We start from the raw sequence: 23,798 nt of genomic DNA on the forward strand, positions 1-23,798 counted from the left end.
GAGCATCTGCACAGGTTGCCCAGGGAAGTGACCAAGTGCCTGCCTAGGTTGCCCAGGGAGGTTGTGGAGATATTCCAAAGCCATCTGGACGTGGTCCTGGGCAACCGGCTAAAGGTGGCCCTGCTGGAACATGGGGGTTGGACCGGAAGATGTCTGGAGGTCCCTTCCAACACTTCTTACAGAGCATGTTCCAAGTGCTGCCAATTGTATGGGCTCTTGGATTCTTTTGTTGTGTTCCATCAAAGATACCTTCTGGCAGTGGCGTTGCAAGACTGAGTGCTTGAACCAGTTGCACACTAGGTTTTCCTTTTTTTAAAAGCAATACAAAATAACTACTAGATATTATTTTAATTAATAAATACAAGTCATGACTTAGAAATCTCTAATGCTCCTAATATATATTTTGTGGGTAAAATGCAGTCACTGTAACATATTAATGATCAGTAACAGTAACGAGATTATGCAAATGCCTGGAGTTTCTGAGTTTCTTTTGCTTTTTGGAGTTCAGTGTTTACCAACCAATTACATTAATCCTGTAAATTCTGAAATGTGTTTAAATCGGCTGCAAAATACCTTCATCTATGAATCTCTCTTGCTAGTGCATATGACAAGATCTAAAGAGCATACAGATGTGTTTACAGGTTATATATATATATATACATACATATGTGTATATATATATGTACACCCCCCCCAGTTCTCTACTTCTCCAAATCTTCATTATTCAAATTTGCACAAAAAGGTTCAACAGAATATTGGACTGAAAATATGTCAGCTTGACAACATAGGTTGCAGCCTTTTACACCCTCAGATGTGAGTTATTGCTTGATTTTGAAAGCAATCACGAGGCAAGTTCAAAGGAACATGCTACCTGCTTTTTATCCCCTTAGCAAAGGGTACATACATGTAGAAAAATTAATGAAATTTCAGAAAACCCTTTAATCTTTAAGTGATTTGATGAAAAGTGTTATTACTATTTGACGTAACTCTCTTCAGACAAGAAATTAGGAAAAATCTTTAACATCCACTGTTACTGGTTTGTTCTCTTAGTTTAATTATTTTAAAAGCTGCTAATAATATAAATATTATACATAAATATGTGGCTTACTTCAGAAGATGAAGTTAAAATATATTCCTTTACACATAAAAGGTCACACCTTTGCCAGCCAACCTTTGCAGTTAGGCACAATATTATCACATTTTACTTTTCACTTAACCCCCCCTTTGTTCTCTGTTTTATATCTGCTACACTATGAGCAACTGAGTTACATGTTTGGATGTGTCTGTACTCCCATCTCAGGGATAAGCAGGAACTGCTTTTCTCAGTGAATTAAGCCTGCTCTTAATTCTGTGACTACTTTATGACGCTGCAGGCCATTGCCAGCAGATGATATAAATGCTACTTGCAAAGTCAATGATTTTAATTTTTTCTCCAAAAAAGTAAGTACGGAGTCAATATAATCAGGTGTTTCTTGGATGCTGGATGTTAAATACTTTCTTGAAGTTATTGACAACTTTCTGACTCATTGTTAATGACAATGGATAATTCTACATTGAAAAGAAAAAGACTCCTTTTTCCAATGTAGATAGGTTCTGTGAAGGTGGTTTTCAGCCTTGTGGAGAATACCAGAGCAAGACTTAAATTAAGTTCTTGAGCTGCAGTTAGTCCTTCCCTATGCAGTCATCTTTGTACAGTGCTGGGCATCACCCTTGCTGGAGAATCACCTCCCTCACCTGGCTTTTGATTTGGAGTCTATCTCGGTTTATCCTGTGTGTGAGCCAGTTCTAATTTCAAGTGCACTGGGGACGTTCCCAGCATATGCCGTGGCTGAGATAACACCCTTGAGAAAGTCTCTGGGTAGCATTCAGAACAGAAAATGCAGAAGTTCTAGAGTTGGGTCACCAGCTGGGTTGCCTGTATTTCTCAGCTGCTGAAGGACTGCAGGACCACAGGATGCTCTGGGTTTCTCTTCTAACACCTCAGTTGTTGGGTTTTTTCCCCCTGATTGTCTTATATTTAGTCTTCATAGTATGTAGGTGGCAAGTGAAGGGCACTTTTACGTTTGTTCCCTGTGTATATAAGAGATTGGGTTTTCTTCTTTCTGGCACTTGCAAAAGAAGTGTTGTCATCTTCTGTTAGGGAGAGGTAGGAAGCAATACTTTCCCTCAGGCCATAGCTGAGACAAGAGTCATCCATTGCTGCCAGGGTGCTTTTGGTATCTTCAGTCACCTCCAGCCTTTAAAAGAACAAAATCTTATTACTGTTTCAGCTACTTGGACTGAGCCTACTGTTATAATACTAACAGTTGTTAAACCTAATAAGTTTATTTTTGTTGTATAAAAAAATTCCTGCCTCATAAATCACTGAAAATTTCTGTCACTTAGCAATTTTCAAAAAAAACAATACAACAGTAATATCTTAATATTTTTTGGCATCTGAAAAGGAAATAGCAACTATACTCTCTTCTTAATCTGTAGGAAAAATGACTTCAATACTTCACAAAATTTTCTTGCCTTTGTAAGCATGAATATGTTTTGTGAAGGATGAGTAGTGGAGGGAAATTTACGCTTCAAAAGTAAAAGGTGCATTTGTTTCTGAGGGTGGTTGTTTCCCCAGCTTTTGAAACCTGACCTACTTTCTCTAGTTGCAGTTGTGATATTAGAAATCTCATGAACTTCAACTTGGGCCGTGTGTTGAGAGACACAATAGGTCTGGGATAATGTGTTCACTGCACCTGTGCTGCTTTGTGGATGGTCACCATGTGAACAAGGGGGAGTCCCTTCTGTTGGGGCTCACCTGAAAGCCAATGCACATTGGTGTGCCAGTGGTGGTGGATCTGACCAGGCTTTCTGACCTGGCTCTTACTCCTGCCCCCTTGTTGGAAAGGACTCAGGAGTCCCAAGGGGACTGCATATGTGGATAGCTGGATAGCAGAAATGATTGAATGCTAACTATACTTTCTTTCGAAGTTAGACGTAGATTGTCAGTTAGAGAGTTGGGCATCCAGTTTTCATGGGTTAACTTGCTGCCAGAAGATTGTCTAATCTTTAAAACTGGTCTCAGGAGGAGGAAATGGCTGTATCTTCTATGTTGCAAGTACAAGGATATACAAGGACTGGAAAACACCCTTGTTGTTTCTGGCAGCCTGTGTTGAATGTGGTACCTGTGAATGTTTCTCCAGTTGAAATTTTTATTCCTCATCACCACAGGAGGAACTGAATTTGTCACGGTGTTGTTGTTAGTGCACTGGGTAAGACAAGGTGTTGTGAGGACACAGCAGAGACCATCAGCAACTTCTGAATGGGGAAAATGAATACACAGTTAATGTTTGACACTGTTTTCTTTCCTTGACACATGCTCAAATAAACAGTTTTGGACTCAGTAAACTGTGTGTTCTCAGCAAGGACACGGTAACACAGGCTTAACTTTTTCCTTTCCTCATACCTTTGCCTTTTAATTTATCACGGGGTATATTTTATACAGTACAAGTGAGAAACTGAGACACAGAAAGATAAAGTGACTTGCTCAGAGACTAGAAGGAAGTTTGTGACAAAGCAGAAACATAAACCATATATATATATGTGCATATATATCTATACATATATATGTATAAATACAAAAATAAAAATCCTATCCAAATTCGTACTCCTCTGTTTATATCGTTGGACTTGAATATTTCTTTTGCATGTTTTGAATGTGAATATGACTTTTCTCCCCAGTTTATCAGAGTACTCTTTTTTCAGAGTACAAAGTGCTTTGTATTTTGAAAAGTACACTTTTTCATTTACCTATGAAATATGCAGGTATGGTAACTTCACACTTTAAAAATTACAGAGTACCCATTACTAATTAAAGCACAGAACCTATTGTTCTCTTGTAACTTTTGGGCAATTAGTTTATTCCAATTTCCTTCCTCATTTTAAAATGTTCTCATTATGATGTATGGCGACTGCAGCCACTTAATGGTGCAGTTTGTAAAGTGTTTTCTCTGAACCTGGGTTGAATTGCCATAAATCTGGAAAACTGCCATTGAAACAAGTGTCATCCACTGGACTGATATTAGTAACAGTGACAGCTGAATCTAGATTTGAGCTAACAGTTTGAACTCCTTGAGATAAGTTCTGCTAATAAATTCCAGCCATAATCTTCTTGTGAAGTGATAGGGAAGAAGTTTACCACATTTCTGAGAGTTTTCTGTTTTAACGTTGTGTGCTGTAGTGGTTCTTAGGAGAAATGTGATTACAGAACCTTGTGTTGCATGCCCTGATGCTATCTGCCTGTCTGTATGGTAAACAAATAAATGGCAGAGATGTTCATACTGGTAAACAGAGAGACCCAGGAGTTGCACTTTGGCTCTGGAAGCCAGAACCACGGGTGCATTGCATCCATAGAGCTGAACATTTTTGTATGCTCAAACTTTGACTTTGTGTGCTCTGAGAGGGGCTGGGCATTCCTGACCTCCAAACTGTATTCGAACGTTCTCTAGGGAAGTGCTAGACCCAAATATTGTTTGGCCCAAATAGTGTTATTGACGTGGGCATACAATATCGTGTACCAATACAAGCCTATCTGGCTTTATTTAGCTGAGTTCTTGGATTGATTTCAGTTGTACTGTTAAGGGCAGCATATCTGTATTTAGGGTGAGAAATAAAGTAAAAGACTATAAGCCAACAATTTTTCCATTGCTTTGTCTGTGGCAGTATTTGCAAGTCTTGGACATAGGCAAAACTTCTTGTTCTGGGCCTTTGATATATAGTTTTGCAGTTGCCAATGGACAATATGTTTATTCTGCACTTCTTTTTACCTGAGTAGTGATTGACCAGGTCTTCAAGGCACTGAAAGGTTTGACGTGGAGAGATGTAATACCAATTATTTGGAAGGCGGAAGATCCTGTAATGTTTCACTTGCCTGTGTCGCACTGACAAGGAATATAACCCTGGGGAAAGAGAAGAACTAGTTACACCAAAGTAGAGCTGCAATTCTGGGTGGATAAGAGTGACCACAACCAGAGTATCTGTAAGATGTGGTGCCGTTATCCAAAACATCCCAGAAAAATCTGAAAAAACCTGAGTGGCCATCCTAATTTCTAATTATATAGTATACTTTTTATATATACTTAAGGAAAATAAAGAGTACAACATCAGGGCATGAGATTTTGGTTGAATTGAAATTTCTGGTGTGCTTTTCCTGTATTTTTGCTGGTATGGGATCTTTTGAAATGATGTAAAGGAAATAGACCTTTGCAGAAGTTGTTTGCCTTCTGCTGAAGAGGGAGATCAGACTCACAGGCTGGTATGTGCTGATTTAGTCAGCTTCGATTCATGTAGTAGCTGAGACCTGATAATGCAGTCCTGGCAGGAGATGGGAAATGGCCACTTGGATTTTTCTGTTTCTTTGTTTAAAACTCTTGTGCAGCATTTATTGGCAAGGACTGAATGCTAATCCTAAATTTCTATGAATTTAGTATAGGTATTAAAAAAACTGTTTGGTCTGTGGTATGCAAGAATTCAGAGTGGATGATTTATTATTCTCTTTTAACCGTAGTGTCGTGACATTAGGATGTGTTCTTGTGCTTCAGAAAAGGAAGACAGCACATTACACATGAGAGGTCTGTTCAGCCTGGAGAAGAGGAGGCTGAGAGGAGATCTCATTGCAGTTACAACTTTCTCGTGAGGGGAAGAGGAGGGGCAGGTACTGATTTCTTCTCTGTGGTGATCAGTGACAGGACCCAAGGGAACAGCATGAAGCTGTGCCAGGGGAGGTTAGATTGGAAATGAGGAAAAGGTTTTTCATCCAGAGGGTGGTTGGACACTGGAACAGACTCCCCAGGGGAGTGGTCACAGCACCAAGCCTCACAGAGTTCAAGAAGCGTTTGGACAGCACTCAGGCATATGCTGTGATTCTTCGGGTGGTCCTGTGCAGGGCCAGGAGTTGGACTCAATGATCCCTGTGGGTGCCTTCCAACTCAGGGTATTCTAGGATTCTATGTTGCCATTGAAGAGAATAAAAGTATAAAGTTGGTACAGTACAATACCCATGTAGCAAGAGAAAGAAAATAAAACTGAAGGCATTTCATTTTTAAAAAGTAAACAAAATTGAGAAGTCCCACTGCCTCATAAGGTTTGCATGAGACCAAAGTAAATAATAGTGTTTAAACAACTGTGTCTTGTTTGTGCTGATGCCCGTGGAACTTTCCATGGCTATCACTAACCCTCTTTCCAGCACTGCTCAAAATGTAGGTGACTGATGACGGCTGGTGTGCTGCACTGGGTGCCTTTGCTTTCCCATTACATGCATTTTCTGGGTTCGGACTGATCCATATGAAGCAGGACAGGGAGTGAATTAATGACCTGTAAAACTGTTAATGTCTGAGATCAAGAGGGGAAAAATTGTATTTTCTTACCTTTCCTTGTTTCACTCTCTCTGATCATGAAGGAGCCGACCTTGGTGTTGGGTAGCTGTAGAAGTTCCTCAGCTTTTTCTCTTCCCAGCCCTTCAAATAACCAGCTGTGAAGCAGGAAAAAACAAATTCTGAAATTTGGACACCAGTGAAACAGAGAGCAGCATGTGGCTGTGAATGTGCTGCATTAGCCAGGAAAAGTGACTGCAAAAATAACACTGTGGCTTTCTATAGTTATTCTCTGAACTACATTCAGGCATGTTTCCCCAGTTTATGGAGAAAATTCTGCTGTCTTTGAGTTCCATTAACTTTCTTGAGGCAAAAGAAGAATGAATAAGGTTTGGACTTATTAAGGAAAACAAAACTTTTTGAGCTGTCTTGATCTGAATTGCTGGGGACTGATTCATGTAGTATATTGATGACATCTGTGGCATTAGTTAAATCTCTCTTTTTCATTTAAACCACTTTTGTTAACCCCAAATTGTATCATAAATAAACCCCAAATAAGTTAGAATTGTTTTGCTTCTTCTAGGGAACAGTTCAGCCATTTAAGTTAATCGGCTTTGGGGAGAAAGGAATTAGTTCTACTAATTTTCACCACAGCTTGGTGCACTGCTGTGTTTTGCCACAGCCAGTGTCTGACCATGTAACTGGGTTTGCTCAGCTGATCTAGAGTTACTGGCATTTTATTTTAAAGTTGTTCTCATGTGTTTGATCTAGTCTGCTGTAATCAAAATGCTCTTGGGGAAGGTTTCAGACAGTAGCTTCCACTACCATTGCCCCGTCTTTGGTAAAGCATCTCTGTTTCAGGAGGATATAAAAGCAGTTGCATAGTTCACAGTGAAATTCACAGTTCATATCCTTAAAATTAGGCAAGTATTAAAACTTTTGCCAGAAAATTTCTCAGTGTGTGCTTTAATGTTCTTTTTTCCCCTGAGTGGTGTCCAGGGCAATAAGAAATCTCTGAATTTCCTTAGTTCTTCCAGTGAGAGAGTTTACATTCTTGAATGACTTATTAGTGTTTCTGTTTGTTCTTTTTGGTCTGTTTTCCATGGGAAAACCTAGCTTAAAATTTACTCTTTGTAAATATTAAAAATTCATTCTAAATAGTCTCTCTTTATCAATGTCTTAAAATTAGAGATCAGTTCATGCAATGGAAGTATGTTAAATATCTTCTATGATATTTGAGGTGGTTTTGGCCCGTTCCAGCATTTAACAGAAGGATTTTTTCCTTTTCATTTAATCTAAATTTATATGTGGATTTGATGTTCTCAGTTTTCAAAGGAGCTATTTTAGACTGTCAATGAATAAAATTTCTGTCTGTCAAGTCACTATTGCCATGGTTTGGATTATGACACTGAATAACCAATCAGAGCAGTATATGTAGAAACATAGTGTTGAAAGGCTGTGGGAAACGCATTAACTTACCCATGATAAACCTTTGCTACATATTTTCCTGGAATATAGTTTTCTCGACCTGTTGTGAGGGAATGGACTCTCCACCAGCCTCCTTCACTGTGTGAAAGCAAAAGAAGGGATATTTTCAGATGCATTTTCAGAGCTTTTCCTCATTTTGGAAATTAGTGGATATGTAGGTTAGCCTGTAACCTTCTCTCTGCTCCTGAATCTATTTGTTCAGAAAGGGACCCAAATTCGTTCCATTTAGAGTTGTTCCATTTCTAAACCAACTTGAGAATTAAGTTTGGACACAGAAATAAGCTACATTTATTCCATTTAAATTACGTAAGTAATAAAATATTTTTCTGTAGTTAGAAGAAGGGTAAATACTTAGTGGTTAAACCATGCTGTGCTCTGTCTTCCCACAGCTAGAATTGTACTGGTACCCAAGATATTCCATTTACAGCTGATTATGCTGTGTCTGGATAGCCCTATAGTTGCTCCTGTAACATCAGGATAGAGGTACTTGGGAAATGGAATGTGTTTGCTTTGGAACAGGCTTTCAGTCCAAGAGAACCTGGTTTGTGGTTTGCTGTTTTCCTTGTCTTCAATGAGTTGCAGACCAGATTCTAATGAAAAAGACCTTGTAGCTGAAGCCAGGTGACTGGACATACGTATTTTCACCAATATATCTTCACTTTTTGCTGTGATACGGAATGCTGGCTTTGGCTTTTGAATACCTTCAGAAATCCAGGGTACCAAATTTTCACAGGGATGCTGCAGAGCTTTAGTGATAGTGCAAGGATGCTGATGACTGATGGGTTCTTTCCACCTTCACTTTAAGAGTTCAAATCCAAATAATAGTGTCTTGTGTTTGAATGCTGGTTTTCATATAAATGTTCCCAAATAATGTCCAGACTGCAGACCAGAGTCTCAGTGTATGTCAAAACAGCTGAGCTGAAAACTCTTAGCTGAAATGTCATGAGTTACAGCCACTGGGACCATGGTCCAGAATGTCTATGCTGAGGGAAAAAGAGAAATATCTACTGCTTGGAGCTGGAAATTTCAGGGCCCCACAAGTTTTGTTTGTGGTTTTCCAGCTGACATGAAACTATCTGTAAGAATTTTAGGTTATTTTTGTCTACTTTTCCCCGCAACTCTCCTAGACAGAACCAAGAATTGCAATAAGAAAAATTGGAGAGGCTCGTCATCTCCCTCGCTCCAAACTTTAATATTACTAACCCTGAAAAATCCCTATGATGATTAAAATTACCAAAGCAACACACCTCTCCTGGGGCAGGACCTACAGAAATTATGTAATCTGGGGGGGATCTTGGAGGACATTTGGGTTGACTGCTGCCAGCTAAATGCAGTTGTTCATCTGGTAATGAAAGGTGCCTGACAAGCGTGGAGAGTGAGAAACTGTGTCAGCGGTGCTTATCCAATCCTGCCAACCCTGTCCTCACAAATATCTGTGAGGACTTGTATTTCCTATGTAGGTTCCATATATCATGTTCCTGGCGGGACTGGTGGGGCTGATTGCTGCTGCACATTGTTGCTTTGGCAGAAGGCTGAAAAGCTGCCCTTGTAAAAGCAGTATGTGCTCCCTGCTCATGCTGACTTCTCTGTGGTGACTTCTCATCACCTGTGCTCTGATCCTGCCATACTACTCTTCTTTTTTATTGTAATTATTTTAATGACTTGAGAAGAAGAGTATGCCTACAGCTTATGAGCAGGAAGATGCTGCAGTCAAATAGTTCCTACGAATATCAGCACATACCCCAGTAGGGAAGAACAGGTCCTTCATTAGGACACTATGGTTTGCATAGGGCATTGAACTGTCTTCTGTGAACAAGCTCATGATTTAAAACAGGAAGGGGAAAGGCTTGCTTTGCCTCTTATTTACTGTCAGGAGAAGCTCTTGATCACTGCACAACAGGTAAACATGCCAAAAGCTTCTGCTGCAAAAACCTGTTCTTTCAGAAGTTGTTCTTCCAGTAGATTGTATTTTGCAGCACGTGTATGATATGCCACACATATAATTACCATTTATACAGGCATATGCAGTTGTGTGGTGGTGTGAGGGCTCGTAGCTGGTGAAAGCTGAGAGTGAGGCTTTAAGCTGGAATTTCCAAGCTGAAGCAGTTGTACCATGTCATGTATGTTATGCAAACTGGAGCAAGGTTTAAACTGCTGGAAGTTACCAGAAGAGCAGAATCCCCCTGGTTTAAGGAAGCTCTCCATCAGCAGAAGATTTATCTAGTGATAGAGTCTTATGACCTTTAGATTCAGGGAGGCAGCGAAAGCAGAATGTAACTGCAGCCAATCTGGGTCAAACCAAAGGGCCACACAGCCCTGTGTCTTGTGACTGACAAAGGCCATTGCAGGTCATGGTGGCCTGCAGAAGAGTCTGAGAATTCATCAACCATCCATGATACTTCTCTTGAGTACTTCTGTCCTCCAGCCATTTGACTCTCTCAGGTAGAGAATTTATTTTATGAATTTAAAGTCCTCAGAGGATTTCTCCACTATGAATGTGTCTGGTCTCTCCTTGAATCCATCTGCTCCGCCAACTGCAAGAATGAAATCTTTCATTTCATTTTGAGCAGTGCAAAGAGTCGCCGTGAGGCCAAGCAGCTTCTGGGAGGTCACTATGTGCCGATACAAGTTGTGCATAAAAGAATATCAGGGCTGCTAACTTTCCATTTTTCATTTTAAGGTCAGTCTCAACCAGTGCTCTTAAGCCTGCCTCCTTCTGGGGCTGATAAATTTTGGAACTGGCTGGGAAACCACTGACTTTTACTTTTCCCCATTAAGAAAATGCAAAATCCATTAAAAAATAGGAAAAGAAGGAAAAAAAGCGCTACTTTTTATTTTATTTTTGTTAGATTTGCCTTAAATCTAGGATGAAATTCTAAGACTTAATCATAATGGATTTTTGGATTAAGAAGGATAAGAGAGAAAATGAAAGATACATTTGACATATAGAATTTCAGAATTATTTTCCTATTTTATGTGATTCAAACTATTTTGGCTCTTAATCTGTTTTCCACTAACATTGGGGGAATACTTTCTGAAAATCATTTTTTAAAGCAAATTTCTGTTTTGAGTCCTATTTTAGAATAGAGTCTGAATCAGCTTAAGTAACCATATTAGAGGAATCTAAGAATCAAAGAACAATCTGTAATCCCAAATTCTTAAAATACAGGTAAACTTACACCATGGCTAAGCATCCTCCCTTGAAAATTCTGAACTCTCTTCTGCTGAACTGCATCCAATTTGGACCAGGTGCATAAAACAGAACTTAGCGTCAATTGTAATAAAACTTAATTTAAAAATAAATTGATCAACTTACTCTGATAGCACACGTAGTTTTTCCCCTACATGAAATATAGGTTGGCTTATGTCTGCTGAAGGATAATCATACAGGACAGCAAGGAAGTCACTCTCCTGGCCTATTAAAGGAGAAAGAAAATGTCACTTAAAACAGAGTTCTGAAACAGAAATGGATTTTTCAATAAGTATGATATATTTTATGTAGTAGGCTAAAATGGAAAAAAAAAATCTCTGAAATGTCATTTGGTAAACATAAAGAGCTCAAGATGAACCTATAGCTTTATAAGAAGAATGTGAAGATGCTAGAAATGAAAAAAAGTAATTTGGTTAATTGTAAGCAGCTAAATTTAGACCACTTTTTCTAGTAATTACCATATTTAAAGGACATATTCATTTTGAAACTAGAAAAATTAGTAAGTATTTATAGTATTAGGAAGTAACACAGTTTGAGTAATACCACTGTCTAATGGCACTTTAATTGCCTCTAACTACAGTTTTGTAGCATTATATTTAAGACAAGGAAGATGCATGTTGAATTGTTCCATCATTTAGCACCATTGATCCTTTTCAAAGGTATGAAATTAGTTTAGATCAAGGTCAATGAGAGTCTGGCCATTATTTCCCATTTCCATCACTTTTTAAAATGAGCTTGATGAACAACCACTGCACTTTGTTCTCCCCTTTGTGTGGAAACTGGACTCTCTGTAGCTCAACATGTGCAAAAATGGGAATGAATTTGAGGTAGGAGATAAAGTAATTAGACAGAGAATTAGACACAATTCTGTATCTTGTTAGTTTTTCTCATTTACTATAGATTCCTTGCCAACTGCTCTTTAAGGAGGACAGCTTTTTAGGGAAACCTAGGTGCAACATCCTGAATGAATGCTGAAACTGGCTCTGCGTTTTCAGCCCGTGTGTCTCAGGGCCTTAGAAACAACTCACACTGATAACAATAAAAGGCTGAAGGAAACACGCAGAAAAGAAAAACAACAGGTTGCTTAGAGAAGCTGTGAATGCCCCATCCCTGGAAGTGTTCAAGGCCAGGCTGCATGGGGCCCTGAGCAACCTGATGTGCTTGGCATCCCTTCCCATGGCAGTGGCATTGGAATTAGATAATCTTTAAGATCTCTTCCAACCCAAACCATTCTATGATTATTTTGACAGTGTGTTTAGTATTAGTATTGCCATGGTTTTCTTAGTTGATTAGTGTGACTGAATTAAACAAGACTAGTCCAGTACAGCCAATTGTTGTGGTTAATCTACTGTAATTTATTATACAATTAATTCAACCCTGCTGAAGAAATTCTGTGCTAAGCCTTTGATTGCTTCCTCGTTCCTCACAGAAAACTTAGGTGACACTTTGTCTATGAAACTACTTAGTACCTGAGACCTAACAAGATTTAAGCATTGGTGCCGAGTCTTTTTTTGACAAAACAAAATCTTTACCCAGGGCTACAAATACAGGCCAGAAGGTACATTTTAAAAACTATAAAATGAAGATAAAGTGCCATCGCTTAATTTCTCATTGCAGGTTGTAAAACAACAGTTCTACATGGAATATAATTATTTTGACCTTAATGACAATGTCTTTAGCAATGCTTTTTTTAAAGTTCTGTTGTGTATTTATAAATGTTCTGTTTCCATACTGAAAGGGCAGAAAACAAGTGCTTTTCTTCTCTCCTTCCTTGTGTACTGGTGGTTTGCATTTCGTTATGCACCGTAGAGTATGTGACTTTTTCTCTACTCTAGCAAGACCTGTGTTACTTTGCTTACACTTTCATCTTTATATTTGTTTTTTGTTTCAATTTTGCATGCCCGTTTATAGTTCTGAAAAGGAGGGAATTCATCATAGTGTTAGCTTCCACATCCATGCAAGTGTTACCTCTTAAACTACATATACTTAAAGTGTAAATAGAGGGCTCCTCATTCTTCACAAAGAGGACTTTGTTTTAATTGGTATTTAAATCAAACCTCACTGGGGTTTTTGGTCACGCAAAGTACCCCACCGCACCCTACAACATTTCACAGAACCCAGACTAGCTCCTTACAAACACAAAAGACTGGAAACAGGAACTAAACATATTGCACTCTTTCTCCACTCAGTGATCTAATAGATTTGATCTGATGAGTTCCCCACACTTTCTAGTCGTAAAAGAAAAAAGATTTGGCTAAGTTTTTCTAACACAAGCTCTCCTCCGCAGTGCAAGTGTAGGTTACATCTGAAATGGAACACATCAAAAGTTAGAGTGGAAAGATCGAAGCACAATCATTTCCACTGAATCAAGTGTTAATACTGAGTGGGTTTTTTAAGAGTAGGAAATGAATGTGAAACACATGCTAATTTTAGATGTCTGCATCCCTGAATGTGTTGCAAAGTGTAAGACTGATTATCACATCCTTCTAATTATTCATTGTGAATGGACTAAGAAACATTATAAGAGTGTAGGAAGAGCACAGGCAGAGCATCCAGATTCAGCTCATCACCCTTAAAAACCTGCTGTGCTGTGCACTGATGTGGTCCATGTCTGGATTAGGAATGAACTTCATGCATCATCCAGCTTTACTGTGCAGCAGAAATACTATGATTTGTGGCATGGTGTGTACCAGAGGGGGTGAACGAGGGCACTCTGCATCTGGGAGACTGTCTGTGCAGCGCTGAAAGGTGTGGCTGCAGAGTCACACTCTGGTGCCCAAATTAGATCTGAACCAGCCAGCTTGGGAACTTAGAGCTATGGAGGTGCAGCTCAGTACAGATTAACCTTTGATTCAGGGTCCCAAGGGAGGAGAGAAGAGGGGGTGGGCTCACAATCCCTGATGACCCCTTGCTGCCCTGGCTACTTTTATCAGTACCTGGGTTACGCCAGGGATGCCTGTGAAGTGTGCTGTCGGGTGGGTGCAGTTATCCTTGGAGTCCAAATGCCTCCTTGGGAAATGCAGCTTTTACACTGTTCCCTTTCTCGAGACCAAGACTGGTGCACTGGAGGTGGGGAAAGCACAAGGTTTTGCTTTCAGTGCAGCTTTCAGGCAGCACAAGGGCTCATAGGGGTGTGATGAACACGTTCACACTGCAAATCAAGTCTGCAGACTTCAGTTACCTGTTTCTTCCCCCTTTTTGCTGGACATTCTTTCCTTTCATTCTTTCCCTTCATTCTTTCCCTTCTGTTTCAGTCCTTCATTTTATTCAGTCTCACTGAAATGAACCAGTGTCAAAACCTGTTTTTCCTAATAACTATTTTGACTGTAATCTGTGGATTGGATCCTCTGCCTCAGTTAAATCAAAGGTGGCTGTTCCTGGCCTGGCAGAAATCTTCTGTGTTTTGTAATGTGATTTAGAGTTTGATCTGCTCAGGAAGACAAACAGATAAAAACTCACTAGATTGACCCCAACATATGCTTTGAGTATCGGGTTCATTGCTAGAAGTCTTTTTCCATTGGATTTGCAGGACAGTACTAATGTTTGTATTCACAACTTTCATTAGCAATGTCTAAGCCATTATGAAAGATTCTGGTCTGATCCAGACTAAGAGATGGATCTAAAGAGCTATGTAGGCTGATAAATCATAGAATCATCATAGAGTAGTTTGGCTTGGAAGGGGCCTTTACGGGTCATCTAGTCTAACCCTCTGCAATGAGCAGGGACATCTTCAGCCAGATGAGGTTGCTCAGAGCCCCATCCAACCTGATGAAAGTTCCTAGAGGTGGGGCATCTACTACCTCTCTAGGCAACCTGGTCTAGTGTTGCACCACCCTCATTGTAAAAAATATCTTCCTTATATCTGGTCTAAATCTACCCTATTTTAGTTTAAAACCATTACCCATTGTTGTATGACAACAAGCGCTGCTAAAAGTGTGCATAGGAGAGGTGTTCCATCACTCTGATAATTTTTGTGGCTAAAACCTTGCCTTTGAATGTTTCAGCATAGGTGTCTGGTGCTGTGGGAGTGTCTAAGGCATCCCTGTGCCCTTGGTAGATGCCACTGCAGCCATGGGAGACTTGTTCTTTCCCCAGGTATTAGCAGGAGGTGAGGCAGGATTAACAATTCACCTTTCTCGGAGTTCTAGACGTGAAGGAGAGTGCAAGTAGATTGAGATATGAATTTCTAAATGGATATTTTCCCCTTGTAATTGTTGTCCTATCAATGTTTGCTGAATTATCTTTTAGGGGTGTGTTCTATTTATATCACAGGAAGGGATGCAGTTGTTTTTAGCCCTGCTAAATCCTGAGTTTTAGCATGGGCAGGAACAGTACAAACTTGGTCACAGCCATGGCATGCTCCTCAGTGAGGTCCTGCTCTGTGTGTGTGTATGTCTCTGTTTGGATGGTTATTTGTGATATTTGTGTCAGCAGTTGTTGGGAATATCAGCATAAGGCACTCTTAAAAAAAAAAAATTGTCATTTTATGTTATGGGCCTCTGAGTCGTATTTTGTCTCTGCTCTATTAGGACCTAGGGCTGCAAGGCTGCTCATATCAGCTAGTTCCTGACCATGCTAAAAGAAGGGCTTGGTTTCCTTGCAGCAACAATGAAACCAAACTGATTCCCTATCCTTATAATAACGAGCAGCCAGCCAGATCAGCTTTCATGGAAACCCCAAAAATTTGATTAATGCCTTCCCCCTCTAAAAAAAGTAACTGAAAAACCCCCACCTCAAACCCAAAGCTAAAAACCAAAACCTTTTTCTCTTCCTTACCCTTGGGGGTGATTTATTGCAGCTCTTGTGCCAGGTGCCTGTCTCACTGCATCATGAGAGCTGAGGCTGCACTGACTCTCCACCCACTGACTCACAGTTTGGAGCAGCAGGTCACTGCATCCCTCCTGCTTTCCCCATCAGATACCCAACCTCTACCAGCCTATGGAAGTGGCAGGGGGGAATTTGCAACCTGATTTATTCACATGTGGATGCATAGGGTAGATATGTTGCAGTCACCTTTGGCAGCTTCCTTTGTGAAACTTGTGTTTCTGTATAACCCTTATTGATAAACCTGGCGACAAGTTGGTTATGTGCTACAGTGGGCATGAAGTTCAGTGCAAGCATAACATCATTAAAATTTGTAACCTTAAATGAAGGAAACCCAAACTTCAAGAAAAAATTTTTATAAAATATCCCATGCATCTGTGTCAAAACACAGAATTTCTGGTTTCTGAAGTAGCATTTCCATGCTTTCTGATTTGGAAGGAACATCTTTCAAGGATCACTGGCAAATTATAAGTTTAACATTTAGGATTTTTTGTCAAAGTACTTCTTGGAAAATGAGCAAGAATGTAGCTAAAAATAAGCATTGTCTAGTGGAAGTCCTTCTCCCACAACAGTCATGCATTTGCTTGCTCTTACTACATCAGGCGGGTGAAGGAGGACACATGGATGAATCTACCATATCTTTGGAACATCATTTTCTCTTGAAAGAAATGAAATGAGTGCTTACCCGTTTGGCTCAGCATGTTTGTTTCTTCGGATGGTCTTGGAGTTTTCACAGTATTTCCCATTGCGCTCTCTAATTCCGCCAAAGTTCTTCAGAACTAAATCAAAGGAGATATTGAAATTTAACATCAGAATAACACCTGCTGTGCCAACAGATGAGAAATAACCTAGTTTGGGTGTCTCTAGTTTTATACAGTTATGCTTTTGAGAGCTCTTGTGTCAAATTCGTGTGAGTTTTACATACTTGCTAAACTCTCACCACTTTAGTGCTTTTATCAGGGGAATAGCAGAAAACCACAGCTAGGGAAGTTGCTCAGAAGAACACGATGTAGTAAAAGTTTCCATTACCAGTACCTCAGCACAATAGGAAGTAACAGCAGAGCCATGCCCATACAATCATTTCATATACAAAATGTTCTTTTCAGCATTTGGGGTTCTGGAGATACAAAGGATCTATTTAGACTGATATACCTGGTTTCCAGCACTGTACATATGTTGCTTTACTACTGAACACATAGAATGTTGCTTGCTAGGTTTTCTCTGATGCAGTTGTGTTCTCAGCAAATGTGGACAACGTTGTTTTTCCTCCTTTTTCTTTCTTTTTTGACTTTTTTTTTTTAAAGTAACACCTTACCTAAAAATTTTTTGATCTCAAAACAGTCCTCTGGCATAAAGCCAGTGGTGCAAATTCTTCATATACTTGTTTTAAAAAGTTTTGGTGGATGTACAAGAAACAATATCAGACAATTGTGGAACTAAATACTGTGAGAGGAACAGTTCCTTCTTATGGCTTTGCTGCAGCCATTCTAATTCTCCCTGACAGAGGACTGAGAAAAAACCCGTGGGATGTGGAAGGTGTCTCATGCTATGGTATATTTTCAGAGAGAGGGGAGAATAAGCTATATCTATTTAAAAACTGTACATTAAAGCAAAGTAACTCAACACCAGCAAATGGGTAATTATTTTTTCAAAAGTATATTTCCATCCGTTGCCCTGTGAAAATGATATCAGGAGCTGTAGCAGCATAGTGTGGCTATTATGCGTCTTTTCGTCTTTTCTAGCTTAAGTACTTCAAAGATGATTACTGACTTTGGTGTGCTGCTCTTTACTTATGCAGGCTAGAGCCTGATGGTGTCAGCTGGAGAGGTGTCAGCCGGAGAGGTGTCAGCCCTGAGAAGCAGAACTGCTGACATCACCAAGACTTTATTACTAATTATGTTTTGGAATAAGATTGGCAGAACTTGAGTATGTTGATTATTACTATAAATTTTTTATGTCTTACAGCCAGTTTAGGAAGACACCTTACATAAAAAAGTGCTGTTCAAAGGAAAGAAAATTCGTCCTTTATCAAAAGCAAGGAGATCAGTGCTAGAACAGATGGTAGTGCACAGTTTGACTCTACCTCATCTGATTTCCAAGCTTCTTAGTGCTTGTTCCCAAAGGCTTTTTGCTAGAATTCTCTATTTCTCTGGCCAAATGGCACATTACCCCTTTGCTGTCTGCACTCAGAACGAGCTTGTGGCACATCTGTAGGGTGCAGCTGTGCCAGTGTGTTTCTGACAAGCATCTGAAATCTACTGTCACAAGAACAAAAAACTGTTCCATTGGCTAATAGAACAAGTCTAGAAACTGAATAAAACAGCAGCCATAAATTTAAATAAGCTATTTGCATATATGTTTGAAAAAAAAAGATGTCCTGATAGAAAACAAAAAATCTTTCTCCATTTAAATGCACCTAAGTTTCTAAGACTGAAACCTGAATTCACTTTTTCAGGCACTGTCTGTTTGCAAGATCATAATTTCCTGATCTAACTATGAATATTTTTATGCAAGAGCCAATATTAATTTATTGAATGTTTTTCTCAGTTGTATGCCATTAAGAAGTATACCCAGAGAAGTAGTGCAGCCAGTACTTTGGCTACAGATATTATAGATGTTCCTGGCTCATCTTCAAATTAGTCAGAAATTTTCCTGGGCACAGCAATAGAGAGCTCAACAGGACTGAAAAAGTCAGCCAGGGAAGTGAGATAAATACCTGGACAGATAACCTCTGCTGAGCTCTGCGCTCTAGTACCTGCATTTTTGCAGTAAATTAAAAAGGAAACTCAAATCCTGCTCAATGTATAGTAACTGAGCTGCAGTTATCAAAAGTGTTGTGCAATTCCAGATAGATGGCAAGAATGACAGCATAAACATCTTATGCCTGTATATAATTTTGACACATGCAATTGTTATTTAGATCAGAATAGCTCAAATTTTGTCTCCCAAAGATCTGAAAAAAAAAATAAAAGTAAGGGTCCTACCTCTGTACACCCCTCTATGTACCCCATTATACTGGGTCTTGGTATTTGAGGGCCAGGAAAGCAAGTGTCAGACTTGTGACCGAGTGCTTTCGAGGGCGTTTTTTCTACTTTTAATTTCAGGTGTGCCTGAGTCACTTTAGAAAGTGATAGGTAGTATTTGTACATGATGGAAAGAGTTCTGAAAATTTTACCTTATGCTTACAACCTTTCTAAAAGCATGACACCTTCATTTTTCTAGAAACTGCCTTAAAAACATCTGAAATATTTTTTTGCAGGTTTTCTTATATGTAGTTTGCAATTAAACCACTGTCTAGTCCAGAGGGGTTAAATACTGGACAACAGGCAAGTTCCTACTTTGTATTTTTGCAGAGTGCATCCAAAACTGGCCCGGCTCACCTCTGCCATACCAGACCGATGCCCTCAGGCATCGTTCTTCTCTAAGAACCTCAATCATCAGGACAGAGCAGGCAGCTTTAGGTGTGGAGGAATCTGACTTCCAGAAAATACAAATGTTATACAGTACTTTCAGTAACAGTGAAGAGCAATGACGTCTTGGATTTTGATGTCATTAGCGTTTGCCGTGTCTCATTGCATTTTCCATGCTCTTTTACCGTCACTGCCATTGGTAGCATAATGTCTTAGATAGATATGAAAGTGATAGAGAGTTCAAGATGTTCTCTAGACCCATGGCAGAAGTGTTCAATAAAAATAAACAAATGGAAAGCTGCGACCCTTGCTGTTGTCTCACTTAACGGAAGTGATTAAAAGGTGCACTTTACTCTCAAGTGAGTAATGGAACTTAATGGCTTAAGTAACTCATGCTTGTGTTGATTATTGGCACCACAATATAAATGCATTGTATCACTACATGATAAATTCTTTGTTGGTTTTCTGAAATTTGGAGACACCCTGCAAAACTGCACTTACCAGAAGCTTTAGAGTTCTTGTGGCTAAACCATTTTTTATCACTGAAGTCAATAGCAGAACAGTAACAGTTTTACAGATGATAATCTTTTGAAATAGCAAATCTGCTCCAGGCACTGAATCTCACTTGAACTTATTGGATCATAGAATAATTGGGGTTGAAGGGACCTTTAAAGGCCACCTAGTCCAACACTCCTGCCATTGGCAGGGACATCTGCAACTAGATCAGGTGGCTCAGAGCCCTGTCCAACCTGGCTTTGAACGCTTCCAAGGATGGGGCATCTATGACCTCTCTGGGCAACCTGTTTTCGTGTTTCACCCCCCTCATCATAAAAAATTTGTTCCTTATATCTAAACTTGATGACAGAGTTTGGGATACAAGTAGAGGTGGCATCCCTCTGTCATAGAAGCACATAATTATGCCAGATCAAAGGAAATAATTCATTGAGGGGAATTTGGGAAGAATTGAGGAGAAATGATAGACACTAAAGTCACTGTACCCTATCAACCTCGAGCCCTGCATGGAGGAGTGCAGCTGCTGCTTAGCTCAGAGGAACCACTGGGCGACTGGGCTGCAGCCCAAAATCCACCTGCCCCTCTACCCGCTCACCAGCCACCTCCTCAGGCTTGCGTGGAAATTTGATTTTAACCATTAAGATCACATTTGCAGTGTTCCAGTGATTGGTCCTTCCTCCCCTCCCCTTTCTACTTGTGCACACGCTGTTCGAGGAAAGGCAGTTGCTGCAGCCATAACTGTTTGCACACACACAGCTACTAGTGCTTAGTGATCTTTGCTGCCAAAAGGAAGGTGAGGAAAAATCTGAAGTCTCAGTCCTGCTCTGCGTCCTATTTATCGGTGGCAGAACTCTCAGCAGATGCAAATTCTTCACCTGTCAAGACTGGAATCCCACTGACCTACATCAGGGGTCCCCAAAACCTGTAGTACAGTTTTCCCCTTCTGTCCCTGTGTGCAGCACGTGCGGCAATAACTTCCTCCTGCAGAATTTGTTCTCAGAGAAAACATGTTTCTGGAGCCATTAAATAGCATGGAACATAGGAAAGTCTGTCACTTTGGAAGAACTTTTTCATGATTATATTTAAAATGATTGAGGAATAGTAAATATAAAGAAATTAAAATAAGAGAAATAAAAAGGCAAATAAGCACCCGAGTAAAACCCCTCTACAAGGAATACTGCAGACTAGTAAAATTAGGACATTCATCATTCCTGTGATGCTATATCCAATTTTATTTTTGCTTCCTGACATCCCCATCTATACTGCCAATGTCTTACAATTTAATTCTCAGTAAGGTTCACAGGCAATGTCTGAATCCCATTTAGCTTGAAAATGAAAGCACCGGCATCCTGTTATTTTTTCATGTGGGGGAAAAAAAAGCAGATTAAATTTCAGAAACTGTATATTTTTTGGTGAATTTCCCTTAATTTGTTGTCAATCAAAATGAACATCCTTTCAGCTTTGAGGCACTTGTACCTTTGCACTTAGGAAGAACAACATAATACTCTGATCAGAGTAATTCATAGAAACATGCAACCATGAAACAACACAGAAATACCACACTATACACACTTCTAACACTTTGAATAAAAAGCCCACTAATATGTGGGCTCATATTTTGGGTTATAGTAAAACGCAGTTTGCTTCAGCAGAAGGTCTTAAGCATCTATCTTACTGTAAGCTTTCAGCAGAAATACTCCTCGTCCCTTCTATCTTTAGTATCATTCCTTAAGAAAAGGATCAAGGCAGGTTCTTCTATTTCTACCTTTGGTGGTACTTGAAATCCACAATCTGAATACTGTCATTGTTAATGAAATAGAACTCCCTTTTAAATAAATAAAATTGAAACATTTGGTCCCGTATGCAGATAATCTAAAACATTATCAGAGCAATGATTACCTTTAAATGCTGGGCATGGTATTCCAGGTTGCAGTATTTCTGAAAAAAGCTGTAGTCATAATACTGCTCTCATGCTGCCAGCAAGGTTTAGCTGATCAAGTCGAGGAGCAGCCGGTCGAATGAGTGTGTTGTGAAGTTCACGCTGTCATGTAGAGCAGCATTTGCCAAACAGGCCACATACTTCCTCTCTGAGAAATAAGGAAGGCTCAAAGTGTTTGCAACAGATGAGGTTCCTGTTGCAAGTCACTACTGAAGGCACTTTTTATCTATGGGCTGAGAAAAACAGGGAGGTTTTCAACGTATTGCATCGGGGCTGGTTTTAGCAGATATAAAAAATGAGTAAAAATAACCTGGTTTACATTACTTACACAAAAACGATTTCTGTTTTTTTTTCTTCTTCCAAATTTATTTATCCAGTAATCCCCATTCCCCAACTGTTTTGTTTTATGTAGTTTGGCTATTTTTTTTCAGACAGACAGGAAGAGGCACAAAACATTGTTTTCACTCTTATTGAGTCTAAAAAGGAATGCAAGCTTTACTTCTGTACCCCAAAATACCTCTGTCTGCAAATAATTGAAGCTTATTATCAGCAATGAAGAAATAGGGATTGAAAGCCTGTCTATGAAACCCATTTTCACATTGCTTGTACAAAGTACAGAAGGCTCAGGACCTTCTTCATCTCAGTGTCTGAGGTGGGGGAACCAAGATACTGGCCCGTTAAATAATCTGACTAAGGGCACTGAAGAATATAGTACTGTGGATATGAATAGAAATTGAAGGAATTTATTAAGATTTGCCCTTTGCTTTTATAATCAAGATATGATCTGAAACTCTCATATACCTGATGTTGTATAGGAAAATAAAAAGAAAAACAAAACAAAACAGAAAACCGAGCAAGCCCAAGTAGACTTCCTACTTCACACTAGAGTAGCTCCAATAGATGCTTATTGTAATGCCAGTCTGTTTGATGATGAAAACTAAGAACTGTTGTGTAACTCTTATTGGAACAAGGAAACACTGATCAAATCCCAAAGCTGTGCCAAAATTTGGAGCTATGGTAGTTTCAGGAGAATATCCTTTCTCTTTGATGGGCTGTAATAACAGTGCTCAGTTTGAAGGGACAGGAAAGCATTAGGGAGCTTAATAAGCAAATCAGTCTACAGCATACAGATTAGACAGCATTGTAGCCAGTGCTCTGGGAGCTGCTTTTGCTTTAATGCCCCTTGGTTACCCCTACCAGTTAAGTTTTGATTTGTCTAGGACCTTATTGCTTTCTTCAGATCTCAAGGATGTGACATGCATGTTCCTTAATGGCATTCACTGAGTTGATGTACAGTGTCTCTGGAATTACTAAAATATCATGGGTTAGGGGAGGTTTGCATGTGGGAAAAGGCAGAGCCTTTTTGTGATCCTTCTCACCACTCTCTGCCTTAGACTGGCTCTGATGGTCTTTGTGCCTTTACAAGAAGTAAGATTACATCCTAAAGTGCACACAGAACTGGGGCAGGTCTCAGACTGAGCAGGAAAGATTGGTCACACTAAAGGACAGGTTGGACTTGCTTGATAGAGCATGGTCCCCTGGAAACTCAGTGAATCTCAGACACCGTTTGTACCGTGCGTGTAGAGGAACAGATGAGTTCGCAATGGAGGGAGGTAAATAGAATTCTCAGTTTCCATGTCATTTCTGCCTGCTACTGGGGGCTGCGTGCTCTTGTGCAATGATGAGAGCTGGTTTACCCTTTCAGTGCATTCAGGTAATACCTTGATAATTTATAGTGTAGAGTTTACATCTAAATGGAAGAAAGTGCTTAAACGAATTAAGTGGGGCTTTATATGTCAGCTTGAAAGTATTCATATCCTGTTATTCAAGTCACTCACAGTGCCTGACAAAGACACTCAGTGAGTCACTTGAGAGAGGAACATTGCACTTGCATGTCTGCCTCTGATGACAGCAAAGAGGGATTTGCAAAGGCCGATGTATGAAAAAGAAATCTTTCTTCTTCAAAATGTGATTTTTCATGTAAGAGAGAGGACCCTCCCCTGTTCCCCATTTTTACCTGGAAATTACAGTTCTGATAGAGAGTTATGGAGGGAAAAATGTTT

At 39.7% G+C, this 23,798-nt stretch overlaps 2 protein-coding genes across 2 annotated transcripts in view; one reads left to right on the top strand and one right to left on the bottom strand.

Annotated features, from left to right (window-relative positions):
• TG (thyroglobulin) overlaps window positions 1–23,798 on the top strand; it is a 148,117-nt gene that overhangs the window by 84,325 nt on the left and 39,994 nt on the right. The window lies entirely within an intron of this gene.
• Window positions 738–21,872, bottom strand: SLA (Src like adaptor). The gene is made up of 8 exons (XM_027684559.1): window positions 21,696–21,872; window positions 16,559–16,652; window positions 11,155–11,254; window positions 7,830–7,916; window positions 6,405–6,508; window positions 4,806–4,937; window positions 3,165–3,297; window positions 738–2,237 (listed from the first exon to the last, which is right to left on the bottom strand). Exons 2-8 carry the CDS (start codon window positions 16,617–16,619, stop codon window positions 2,018–2,020), a joined length of 837 nt encoding a protein of 278 aa, XP_027540360.1. The 5' UTR covers window positions 16,620–16,652; window positions 21,696–21,872; the 3' UTR covers window positions 738–2,017.

The sequence above is a fragment of the Neopelma chrysocephalum genome, unplaced genomic scaffold (assembly GCF_003984885.1).
Source record: "Neopelma chrysocephalum unplaced genomic scaffold, ASM398488v2 Primary Assembly neopelma1_66, whole genome shotgun sequence".
NCBI classification, from domain to species: Eukaryota; Metazoa; Chordata; class Aves; order Passeriformes; family Pipridae; genus Neopelma; species Neopelma chrysocephalum.